The sequence below is a fragment of the Euprymna scolopes genome, chromosome 2 (assembly GCF_053919585.1).
Source record: "Euprymna scolopes isolate OS-2025 chromosome 2, ASM5391958v1, whole genome shotgun sequence".
NCBI lineage: Eukaryota > Metazoa > Mollusca > Cephalopoda > Sepiida > Sepiolidae > Euprymna > Euprymna scolopes.
This window is the reverse complement of record NC_136483.1, coordinates 78,245,765-78,259,467: the sequence shown is the minus strand read 5'-3', so window position 1 is coordinate 78,259,467 and position 13,703 is coordinate 78,245,765. Positions and strand designations below refer to the sequence as shown.

Here is a 13,703-nt window from a genome sequence, read left to right as displayed (position 1 = left end):
GCAAATTCTCATCTCTATTATCTTACCAACCTAACATCTGTATTCATAAGATTGAGCTTAAACTGATTTGTAAGTATTTGAAGTTAAAGGTCAACAATGGGTATTATTTCCACCTAAGGAAATACGAATTGCAGTGCATTTATATTTTGCTGTGGGGTGCTCAGAGATAATAAAATAAAATAAAAAATACTTTGACTTTCTGTTGTGCTATCTTTGGTTAAAGGTCCAATGATTAATGCCGGAGCCAATCCTTTGCTGTTATGTAACTCAGACATCATAAAAAAAAAGGAAAAAAAAGAAAGAAAGAAAAGGTTTTGATAACAGCACAGTTGGTCACGGCAAGGAGTAAATCTGTTTCAGTTCCGGGGAAAGAAATCATGGCCACGATGGGTTTCAAAACGATCTTTTTTTGCTTGATCATTTCCCAAAGTTTCGCAGAGTCGCTATTTTCTTTGCCCCGCTATGATGAGCTGCTCTATCTGGCATCAGCAAAGAAAATCCAAGAACCAAATGCCCGTGCCAGAGCTCTGCTCTCAAAGTTCTACAACTCTGAGGGAAGAAACTATTTAGATGTGATGGCACATGAAGCATCCATGTCAAGGAATTCTGAAAATCCTAAGCTGATGGCCATGATCAGAAATAAATTGAAAAATTTGGTGTGTGACAAACTCAGTCCTAATATTTCAACTGAATGCTGCAGCGATGTGGAGGAAATGTTCATGGGGGTCCTCAGCAAGAAGCTGTGGGCTTTTAAGAGTAAGATATTTGTTTTTATTTATTTTTGTTATTTCAATTTAGATTGATACATTGCTATACGTTTTATTACATCGTTTGAATTCCTATCTCGGTTCTTTTCTAGAACAGTGGCTCCTCTAAGAAATACTGTTTTCCTTTGGTTTAAGAAAAGAAATCACTGTAATAACTTGATATTGCTCTATAAATGTTAACTCCGCTTTTAATCTGCCAATATAAAGATTTCAATATCACTTTCAAATAATGACGTTTACAACAAAAACGCTCATCACGATTATCTTTTTTTAATTGTATATAAAGAAATGATGCCTGTGCGAAATTCAAAATTTATTGTGATGCCTTTAAATTTTTATTTTAAAAGTAATTTCTGGCTAGAATTAAGATTTAAAGCATTACTATTTTGTTCTTACGACTCACCGCCACCAAAAAATGTTTATTGGAGAGGCCACTATTCTAATATATATATATATATATATATATATATATATATATATATATATATATATATATATATACGAGGGCCCTTCCAAAAGTAAAACCACTTCTTTTTTTTTTTAACTCAAAAAGTTGAAGAGATATGAAGACGGGAATGGTCCCATTAAAACGAGCCATATTTTGTCCTCTAGAATTTATTTTTCTACATAGTCACCACCATTCTCTATGCACTTTTGCCGGGAATTCAATGATGCATTTTTGCTTCTGATACATGTCCATGACAGAGGTTGCTTTCTTAGAGTCACACGCCATCAATATCTGCAATAGAGACTGAAACTTTTAGATCATGAATGCATAAGTTCTGTCATCATAACAATGCAATTTGCTATCCCTCTGATCCATTCGGGCAGAATACAAAAAATAGGAGGCATTACTTTTGGAACGCCCCTTATATATAAAACAAAAGAATTTTGCTTGTCTACCTGTCGTTTTTCACACTTTCTCCAACTAATGTGAATCTAAGATTCATCATCATGACTGCATACTTGTTAATCTGGTTAGTGTTATGCTGTTAACATGAGTTCTCAATTGACTACTGCCAGAACACCTAATTTTGAGGAGTTTAACTTATGTCATTTTCAAAATGGAAGTCTAATATTGATTTTATGTCTTTTATTACTTAGTTTAGCCATGTCATCTTTGGTTGTCCTGAAGGTCTTTTAGTAGACTTTATGAATTCTGGGTATGACCATAAACTACATCCGACAGTGAGGCTCTGGTATAAGAATACTACTGTTCTGGAGATAATATAACTACTCCTTAATTGTTGCTGTACTAGGTCGCCCTTGGACAAGGTGTAGCACCCAAAAGCTTCCCTTTTGGGTAACTGATGCAGATAGTGGACTGGCATTTCATTATCTGTATCTGTCACAGTCTGATCAGTGGTGTACTATAGGCAAAAGAGGATGCAAATCCCAACAGAAGAAATTATGGAACTTATCAACAAAAAGAAAATTTGCTGTTTCACAAGATACTAACTAGTAGATACACTAAAGTAACAAGAAACAAATACAAGAGTGTCAAATGTGAACTCCAAAAGAAATATGATGTACGAAAAACGACTGGTGGACCAAGAAAGAGACTGAAATCAAAAATCTGGCAAACCAAAATGACTCCAAAGCATTCTTACGTCTTTGAAGGAAGTATATGCTTGCTTGGACTTGGTGAAAAGTAGCAATGGAAGCGAGTTTTACACAGAGAAATACAATATTATGGAAAGAAGGTGAAGGTAAGGGTCAGTGGGGTGACATTTGGGTGGACCGTCCCGAGTGATGTTTACGCCACTGCTAAATACTCCCGACAACCCCGAATGGCAGCAAAAATCCTCAGATGTTGAAAACCTTTTACTCTAATAGTTCTTTCCTCAGATTGATTGCCATTAGAATTTCTTCTCATTTCCCGTTTTTCCAGACAACATTAACATAGAAAAATTTAAATGCAATGTGATCAAATCTCACTTCTAAAGTTTCCTTAGGAAAGAATCCCTTTAAATCTGATTCCAAGTCATAATAGCCCTGATGTCTGAGTGGCAATGCGCCTTTTTTAGGATAAATGACAGAAAAAGTATAGATGTTTAAATTAATGAATGTTCCATTTTAATAATTTTTTTTTTTCAAATTTTGAATTATTAAAATAATCACCAGAGACCAGCGTCAAAAAAGGTGCAACTTTTCACAACTACCTGTCGGGCATCACATGGACGAGCCACCAACTGCAGAAAAATTGAATATGGCCATCAGAAGAATGAAGTGTGAAAAAGCTGTGGAACCAGATGGTATACCACCGGAAGTCTGGAAACATGGCGGATCAGTGTTAAAAGATAAATTATTGCAACTATTCTGCAACATATGGTCAATGACAGTATAAATCCCTCAGAATTTTAAGGATGGTTCCATCATGAGGATATACAAAAGAAAATCATAGAGAATTTCATTTCTATGAGTAGCAGGAAAAATATTGGCAAAAATTCTACAATTTCGACTACAGTCCCTAGCTGAAGACATTCTTCCTGAAAGTCAGTGTGTATTCAGAGCAAATAGACATACTCACACTGCAGCAACTACAAGAAAAATCTGCTGAAAAATGTAAACTTCTTATAGTCACCTTTGTAAACTAGCCTTTGTAGCAGGGCTTTTGACATGGTTCAGAGAGAAACGCTTTGAAAAATATTGAGTCATTATGGTTGCCCAATAACCTTCATCAGAGTGCTACACAGCTTCCATGATAGCATGACCGCCAACATTTGCTATGGCGATGGATGCGCTGAACCATTCAATGTCAGACATGGCATAAAGCAAGGATGCATCCTATCACTGACTTTATTTACTATTTTCCTTGCTACAGTTCTGGCAAGCATGCTAGAAGAATTTGGTGATCTTTATGTTCGAACCAGAAATGATGGAGACCTTTTTAACCTAAGGCGCCTGAAAGCAAAGAACAAGACACAGAAACTACTGATAAGAGCTTCACTTTGTGGACGATTTGGCACTTGTGACTCACAATCTTCAGGTGATGCAAGATTTACTTACAACCTTTGCAGAAGAATCGAAACGATTCGGACTAATGATCAACATCAAGAAAACAGAAGTTCTAATCCAAGAAACGTAAGTAAACAAATTCATGTACTTGGGCAGTGCCATTTCCAATAATGGAACTATAACTGCGAAAATATCGAAAAGAATTCAAGCTGAAGCTTCAACATTTGTAGAACTGAGAAGTCTACTGACCAGACCAGAGAGGAATCCATCTGAAGACCAAGATAAAAGTGTCAGCTAAAGTGGAGGGAATACGTCATATGTATGGAGAGTAGCAGACTACCAAAAGTTATTTTCTATGGAGAGCTAAAAGAAGGCTCAATGAACACTGAAGCACCATGACTGCACTACAAAGATGTGTTAAAGAGATATCTAAAGAGCATCAATGAGTATGATAACTGAAGAGAAAAGGCCAAAAATCGTGTGTTTTGGAAGAAGGTGGTGTCTGGCACAGCAGACGCTGTTAGGAAAAGAAATGTACAGTTGTAGATAGACAAGAGATTGCACAAACTCGAGCCAGTGCCTCCACTTGCTGAGGTGGCCTACATATGTGACATGTGTAGTATGACTTTTAAGAGTGATTAGGTTGGCCTTACATTTACGCAAGTGTTAAGTATACTTCACTCATGTCATCATCGAAATACAACAGACTGCTGCTGCTGCTGCTTTTGATGATAATGATGAAGGCTTAAAATACAGATGTTTCTGACGACAGTCTCATTAAATATCCAAACCATAACAACTTTCTTTTCAATATAACAGTACTTCACGGTTTTGCTTTAGTGCAACTCATACCAAATATAAATCATTATTTAGATTAAAATAAATAATGTTAAATATTAAATAAATAAAATGTTCCTTGATATTCCATTCATTGATCTCCAACATAAGGACTTGTATATGGCATAATGATTTTATTACACTGGTTCTCATTAGTTAAACAACGTTGAGCCTTTCTCAGTACCAGATGGGTGACCATTTTAGAATACAAGACACTGTAGCTAGGAGAACGTCAATACCTCACTGCAAGAACTGCAAAACCCTAATGTCGTCATTTCCCTTGACTGCAATATGCATGCAATTGGGGACCGCTTATGAATTTCATACTCCTATGAAACTTCCTCCTATGGAGGAAGGTGGTTCAACCTGCTTAAGATTAGTGCAGCTTTGGTATGGTATAGTAACCTAAAGACTGACTTTCAGACCATTCACTAGCTTTTGAGTTGAATTGTTTATGAATGGATGCAATATTGAAAACTTATCACTGCAATAATAATTGTTAAATAAATATTTCATCAATCCTTTTTACATATATTTTATAATCCGCTTTCTTTGATGCTTGATCTGGGTGAAACGTTAAAACTTCATTGGCAGCCATGTTAATTCGATATGATATAGTCATCATGTTGGGTTTAACATCCATTTTACATGCTGGCATTGGACAGCTTTTCGAAATTGATTATAAACTAACATCGTTGATTATTTCTGGAATTAATTATCACAATGACATAATTTTGAAAAACTAGGATTGAATTAAAAAAAAACAAACAAAAAAACAATTAACTTAAACAATCAATAAGCTTCCATCAACTAATACCAGGATCTTCAGATGACAAAGAACATTCTTACCCTCCCTCCTTTAAATACATGGCAGTCCCTTGTGAACTGAACTTGCTACCTCAACTGTTCTGCATTTACTAACCAAAGAACTCTCATCCATACTTTCAATGTGATAATATCATCAAAGTCTCCTATTCTGCACACATCTTCCTATACTGTCTATATTTAATCTTCCTTTGAGGTCAGTAGATCTATGCATGTTTTAAGACTCGCATTATGCATCAATTATATCGTTCTCATATCATCTCTCTTTATGCAATGTATATCTTTAATCATCTTTTACTTTCATGTATCATCACACTTTAATAATTACAAGAAACCTTCTCAACCACTGATTGCCATGACTAATGATACACTGCCTGAAAGTACTTCTCTCAAGCTCCTATATATTTATCTTCCCGAAGTCGAGCAAATTAAATAGACAGGCGAGCTCCGTTGTAAACTCTGAGATATTACGATTTACATGTGATATAAAAAGTTTTAAGAAGTTGTGAACCGACTGACCGCTTCTCTGAAAAAAGCCTTTTGTAGACATACAGAAAAAGCGAACACACATACATACACACATACATATATATATACATACATACATACATACATACATGCATACATACATTTTAGCTTTTATATTTATAGATGTCACTTAAGTCATCTATATTTTTTTATTAATTTTATCAAGAATTCTTCATAAATCTTGCTTTCAGTTTCGATTTTAGCTGATGGCACCTTAGTAATCTATTTTTTTATAAATAATTTTATCAAGAAATCTTCATAAGTTTTGGTTTCGGTTTCAATTATAGCTGAAGGAACTAAAGTTATATATATATTTCTACAAGAAGAAAGAGTTCAAGAGAACAGTCAGTCGAGTTTTTGACAGCTGAAAGAGACAGAGAGCAAAGATGTTGAGAGTTGTGAATTGGCTTAAGAGGAGTTTGCAAGAAGGAGCTCTTACAACTTTTTTTTTTATTTTGCATAACAATTTATTTTGCATAACAATATAACAGAACTTAATCTGTTATATATATATACTAGCAAAAGTACCCGTCGTTGACTGGGTTCAAAAACAGCCTACAGAAAATGGACTCTGATTTATGAAAGTATGATAGGTTATTAAAAGGAAGGGTTGTAAAGACATAGCTCCGAATTAGGGGGTATCAAAACCAAAGCAAAATATGATGAAAGTAAAAATAAAATAGATAAACCCCATAATTTATTATACCATACATGTTCACACTGAACCACTTATCACAATATTCTGTGGATCTATATTAAAAAACCTTGTTAAACTTTGTGACGTATTTCCATTCTATGGAGGTCAGGTGCGAACGAACACCCCATAATTTTATTATACCATATTTCTTCAAACTGAAACATAATTATCAAAGTATACTTACGCAGATAGATATGAAAAGTCTTTATTAAAGTTTGTGCCTATTTCCATTCTATGGAGGTCAGGCGCGAACGCAGACTCCACAATTTTATTATACCATCACTATTTAAGTTAAAACATACTTATCAAAGTATTATTATGTACATCTATATCAAAAACACTTGTAAACGTTTTTTTTTAATTTTTACATTTTTTATTTCCATACTTTGTGGACCAGATGTGTACGCAGACCCTACAATTTTAATGAATCAACATTATGCCAGATCAAACATACCCATTCCTGTGTCTCGATACATCTATCATTATATGTGATCTACTTTTATAATAGTCAATCATATAAGACCCTATTCGTGACCAGACACACACACAGACGTTCAGCTTTATATAATATATATATACAGGGTGTCCACAAAGTCTGGCTACATTATGTAGCCAGACTTTGTGGGCACCCTCTTTATATATATATATACATACACACACACACATACATATATATATATATATATATATATATATATATATATATATATATATATATATATATATATATATACAGGATGCTTCCACAAAGTCTGGCTACATAATGTAGCCAAACTTTGTGGACACCCTATATATATATATATATATATATATATATATATATATATATAGAGAGAGAGAGAGAGAGAGAGAGAGAAAGAGAGAGAGAGAGAGAGAGAGAGAGAGAGAGATAAAGTTTGGGATTCGGTTTCGATTCAAGCTGATGAACCCACGTCATATAGATATATTTTTTATTTTTGAAAACGCAACTTTATAATGCATAAAAATCGATAGAATATCAACTCTATAATAATATATACGAAATCTGAAAGAATTAAAATATCATATTTAAGCATATTTTACAACCTCGCTACGCCGGGCGTCCCTGCTAGTTTGGATAAATACTTTTGCAGTTTTAACAGAATAGCTACAATAATATCAAAGCATCTCCATTTATTCTGAATATCTACAGAATGTCAACATCGATATATTACATATGAATCAGTCCATGTTTTTAAAATGGCTGCTATAATCTTTGGTGCAACATAAAATCCAAATCCTAATTGTGTCAGGCAATACGTTTTCTTTTACAGCAGACCCTCACCTTAACCTGTAGTGCCATAGTTCTTTTGCTACATGTAGCCGCATTTAGGTTGACAAGGTTCACAATCGTAATTCCTCCTACCAACCATCTCCACTTTCTCATCATTTCATCGCACACATCTAATATGTTGTTCCCGGTAAGTAGACAGAAAGCACATCTCCATTTAGAAAAAGTAAAATAAAACTAGCAAGATCTTGCACTTTTTGTGGCTTAGCTACCAATTTTACTTTCTTGATTTAGCCGACTACATCACCTTCTCCACTAAAAGGTGGCATTACATCTTTACCCAATCTCAGTAGCTTTGATTTCATCATCTCTTTTAGCCGAAATAGCTTGTTACATTGTTATACAAAATAAAAATAAATTGTCATAACACTTTCTCATCAACTTTGCAATTCGTACAAACTCCTTTTAACTTAATTCCGAATTCTCCACTGTTCTCTTTCTCTTAGCTGTTTAAAACTCGACTGACTGTCCTTTCCAACTTGTTCTTCTTGTAATCACTGTTCTTTTCCCATATGTGAATCAAGGCAACATGTATATAAAAAATCCACAAACTCACGTTTTTCTTTTTTCTTCTCCTGGTGGTCAAAACAGACACAATCTCGCTTGTAAGTAGTTTATTATATTACAGCATAATTATTTGCTTTTACATTTTAGATCACACGTTCATAAGGGAACGCAAAGGAAAACATGGAAAGAAGTGATAAAAATTGACCTCAGAGAAAGAGGGATAAATAAAGACTTGGCCAGAGATTGATTACTTTGGAAGCCAATTTCTTAAAGCTATTTAACACATGTTTAACCCTAACCTATCCAACACATACCAGCATGTAAAACGGGCATTAAAACGATAATCATAATGATGATGATGATTATTATTTTATCTTTTTATCTTTCTTCTTTAACGTTGTAGAAGAGTTGAGGTGTTAGATAAGGTATCTTTATTTATAGCGGAGATAATTAAGCTAATTATCATACATGTTGATTGAATAGGAGGATGATTACATTTTGGTACAATCTTTAGAGATAAATAAAGGAAGATAAATAATCCATAAAAATTGAAAACAAATTTCGTCATAGGGTTGGAAAAAGCAAGGTTAGATAATAGGATCAATGTCGAAAGATTAGAAAAAAAGAAAAGAAAAGAAGAAAAAAGACATTTTACCATCAATCATAAAGTAGACGATGATGCATGAAAACCATATCTTATTTTGATGGATATTTTATGTATGTCTGTAACCAAAGATATGTCACATTTTTCAAAGATCTTTTGTTGAGTTGACAACTAAGTTGCTACCGTTTTTTTTTTGTTTGTTTTTTGTTTTTTGTTTGTTTAATTTAAATATGTCACGTTAAAACATCGCTTTATCGTCAGCCACATAACCAGTTTAGGAGTAGACTTTTTGTTGGCTAACTGAGTAACCCCTTTCCTCCTTATTGTTTTTTTTTTGTTTTTTATCAAGTCTATTTGGAGTTCAGAGGATTGAATGCTGGTGTTAGGGTCTCATTCAAGCTTTTTTTTGTTTTGAAGTGATTCTACCTTTATTTTCCTTTTCATTATCATGCCTTCTACTAATCCTCACAACAATCATCATTTTTTATATTAACATCAGAGATCTCAGGATGAATTTTTCCGATGCCTAGTCTTTTATCTGTCTTGGATTGTCTTTGCTATATTCTACTTCCTATTTATTCTTTTGTAGCGTTCATCTTTTGACAATGATTGCTCAGTTGTTTATGCCATATCTAGCAGTATTGATAATGCACTGCAACTTCACCTATCAAACTCCATCTTTGTTTTTGGTGACTTTGATGTCCATCATTCTGTCTGGTTCTTCCATTCTAATCACATCTGTTTTAACTTTCCTCTGTCTCATGACTTGTCCCAAATTGTAACTTTCCCTACACGCTTTCCTAATAATGACTATCATCAACCAGCCTTACTTGATCTTTTTCTCACTTCTATTTCTCAATTTCGTTGTTTCCTCTTTTCCTTCATTCAGTTCTTTGGATCATGCTGTTGTTGATGCTGAGATTGATTTTTCTGTTAAGTCTTCAATTGGTTATCTCTTCCATAGGAAGATGTTTAACTACTGGAGGGCTGATTGGGATGGACTTCACAGTCAATAATTTCCCCCACTCTTTATCTGTGCCTAAATCAAAATGTAGATTCCATGAACAAAGTTTCTTTTTTAGAAGTGCACGCCTGTGGAACTCACTTCCATTTGTCTGTTTCCAACCTGACTACAACTTGGATGTCTTCAAGTCCAACATAAACAAATTCCTGATAAACCGCTCCCTTAAGTAATCCAATTTATCAAATCGTCATTACTAATGATTACTACGATATTATCCCACTGATTACTGTACAATAACCCTTATCTCCGAGTGGCCTCCGGGCCTTGATAAGTCGTGGCTATTATGTAAAAAAGAAACTTCCTATGTGACGTTCCATAAGGTCCTTTACTTTAGTATGTCTCCGAATGATGCTACAAAGCGGTTACTTTATGGTTTCTTGTTGGAATTGACAATTTCATTCATCATCGTAAGTTTCAATCCAAACCTCATTCTCCTCCCTGGTTTTCATCTAACTGTGCTTCCGCCATTGCCCATCGTAATCATTACTTCAATCAGTGTTGTCGGAATGATTATAGAAGAACTATTACAGAAAAAGTAGCAATGGCTGCAAGAGAGCAATTTCTGAGGTTAAGTCTAGCTACTCTCAAAAGATTTGTAACTCTATATCATCTCTAAAAGGTTGGCTCTCTGGATTTGTGGAGAATCTATAATAGTGTGATTAATAGTGACAAGTCTGCTATTCCTCTGTTTAATGGTCATCAGGTTATTTCATCTTCTCAGGATAAAGCTGATCTCTTTGGTCATATTTTTGCTAACAATTCTTTTATTGATAATTCTGGTGATGTTCATCCTGATTTTCCTTTGAAAACCATGTCTTTTGATTCTATAATTATTACTCCAAAGACGGTTGCTAAGGTTCTTTCCGATTTCGACTAGTCTAAGGCTTCTGGTCCTGATTTAATACCTGTTGTCATTCTCAAACGTTGTGCTCACGAATTTTCTTCTATTCTCTCCAAATTATTCAATCAAAATCATGTTTCCCTTCTATTGGAAAGAGTCCTCTGTTGTCTCTATCTTTAAAAATGCTGATGATTGATTTCACTCAACTAAGTATTATCATGTTAGTCTTCTCTCTGTCAGCAAAGTTTTTGAAAGGTGAGTCAACAGTAAGCTTGTTGATTTTCTGGAAAATCTAAGCCTCTTTAGTAATGTTCATGGTTTTCATTCAACTGCTGTTCTTTTGACTGTTGTAACTGAGTGGACTTTTGGTTTATGAAAAATTCAGAAGAGGGAAAGGCCATTGTGCTTAACATTTCAAAGGCGTTTGACAGAGTGCAGCATTCTGATTTTCTGCATAAACTTTGAGATTATGATATTGGTCGTTAAGTTCTTGACATTATTAGGTCTTTTTTTTTCTGATCAAAGCTTGGGAGTAACCTTCATTCTCTTTTCCTAATAATGCTCTCTTCTAGGACTATTCCTGTTTCTTCTCTATACCAATGATCTTCCAGATAATATTGTTCAGAAAATTAATATCTATGCTGATGATATCATTCTTTTTTCTAGCCCTGTTGGTGGGGCATTAGAATACGCCGACTGTCCCCCTGCAGAGGGTAAAAGTCCCTCAATGGGGGTCCTGGATATGACCTTAAACTATATCCAGTGGTGAAGCCCCAGCTTGTGAGCTTTGAGGAGTGTGGAGCCACCCTTTAATTACCATTGCTCCCAGGTTCACTCTGACCCAGAGTGGTAATACCTGTTAGAGTCCCAACTATGGGTTAAATAGAAACCGACATGAAAACAACAAATATATTCTATTAAAAAAAATTTTCTTCAAAATCTTTGGATTCGGCATTAAATAACCCGAAAAGGGTTGATATGCCGTAAAACAAAAACAACCAACCAACCAACCATTCTTTTTTCTGGTGTTACTTCTCACCAATCTCCCTCAGATCAGTTAAAATATGCAGCTAATCTAGAAGTTGAATTGGGTTCAGTTCTAGAAATTGCTTGTTTCGTTTAATCCTGTTAAGACTCAGATTGTGTCTTTCAATCGTAGGTGTGTCCCTTTTCTTCCTGAGATTCTCATGAATGACTCTGCTCTTGAGGAAAAATCGACTCTAAAACTTCTTGGTTTTTCTTTATCATCAAATCTTTCTTGGATTTCATGTATTAAATCCATTGCTATTTCTGCTTCTCATAAAGTAGATTCTCTATATCGTTCTAAACACTTTCTCATACCTGAGACTATTCTCTGACTCTACAAATCTACTCAGACCATGTATGGAGTATTATTGTCATATTTGGCCTGATAAATCTTTATCCCATTTCAGAGTTTTTGATAAGGTGCAGAAATGTATCTGCAATTTAATTGGCCTCACTCTATCTTTTTCTCTGCAACCTCTCTCACACAGACATGATATTGCTAGTCTCAATCTTTTCTATAAATACTATAGAAAGTTCTTGCGGTTTTTAACTTTAAAATTCAGATTAACATATTTCAGCTCAAACATAAATTTATTGATTGAAATAAACATCATCAGAATCAACACAGTTTTGCCAATGCAAAACAAGTGTATTTACGCCAGTAACGTAAAAATGTTGTGTTCTGGTGGTGATGAAATTGCTGAAGGCGTTTTTGATATTGCTTAGGTTTTTTAAGCAATTCTCATGCAGAAAGTTGTCGAGATGCTTGAAAAAGCGGTAGTCAATAGGTGAGAAGTCTGGAGAGTATGGTAGATGAGGCAGAGTTTTGTAGCCCAATTCATTCAACTTCTGCAGGATCAGTTTAGCAACACGTAGTCGGGCATTGTTGTGGAGGAGAATTGGGCCTCTTCTGTTGACTAATTGTCAAAGTTTCTGATGCATTTCATTCATTTGTTGACAGTACTTCTCCACCGTAATGGTTTCACCTGCATTAAAAAAAAAAAAACTGTAATGGATGAGACCGATCGCAGACTTCAAAACAGTCAGTATGACCGCCTTTTGGTACAACTCTAGCTTCGGGAAATGTCATGGAGCTTTGTCGTGGTTTAACTACTGAGCTGAGTGTCGCCACTTGTCATAAAGAACCCACTTTTCATTGAAAGTCACAACCTGGTCGAGAAATAGGTTGATTTTGTTGCATACAGTGGGAAGATGACACATCATAACAACGTTTCTTTTGGTTGTCGTTCAATTTATGAGGCACCTATTTATCAAGTTTTTTTTATCTTTCCAATTTCTCTCAAGTAGTTGGAAATTGTTGTGTACATTATATCTAATTCAGAAACATGTTCTCAAACAGTTGTGCATGGATTGGCTTCAACTAAGGCTCTTAATTAATATTATGGCATGTGTTCTTCAAAATTGTCTGATCTATTTCTTGTTCCAGCTCATATGACTCGTTGGTTTTGTGGTTTCCATTAATTTGCTGTTTTACAGCTTCTTATTCCAGTAGCTTTTTTTCCAAGAACCACAGGTTTTTGAAACTCTCCTCCTACTGCCTGTTTTCCCCTACTTTTAACCTGTATTTTTTTTTTTTCAGGAATAAGGTCTAATCATCTCCTGCCTTTGCGATAATCATCTTTTGTTCTTATTAGATCCTTAAATTAAGAGGCTCCATGCCTTGTCTGAAGTGATTTCCCCCAAAAAAAGGTTTAATAAAACATAACATCAATAATGTATTCTCCTTTGTAGTTTACAATTTATTCCCAACATTTAACAA

At 34.6% G+C, this 13,703-nt stretch overlaps 1 protein-coding gene across 1 annotated transcript in view; it reads left to right on the top strand.

Annotated features, from left to right (window-relative positions):
* The first annotated feature begins 217 nt into the window (after positions 1-217).
* LOC145292758 (nose resistant to fluoxetine protein 6-like) overlaps positions 218-13,703 on the top strand; it is a 65,267-nt gene continuing 51,781 nt past the window's right edge. Inside the window, exon 1 of the mRNA XM_080138795.1 lies at positions 218-756. Coding sequence (XP_079994921.1) covers positions 378-756 — 379 coding nt within the window. The 5' untranslated portion in view covers positions 218-377. The remainder of the gene's footprint in view (positions 757-13,703) is intronic.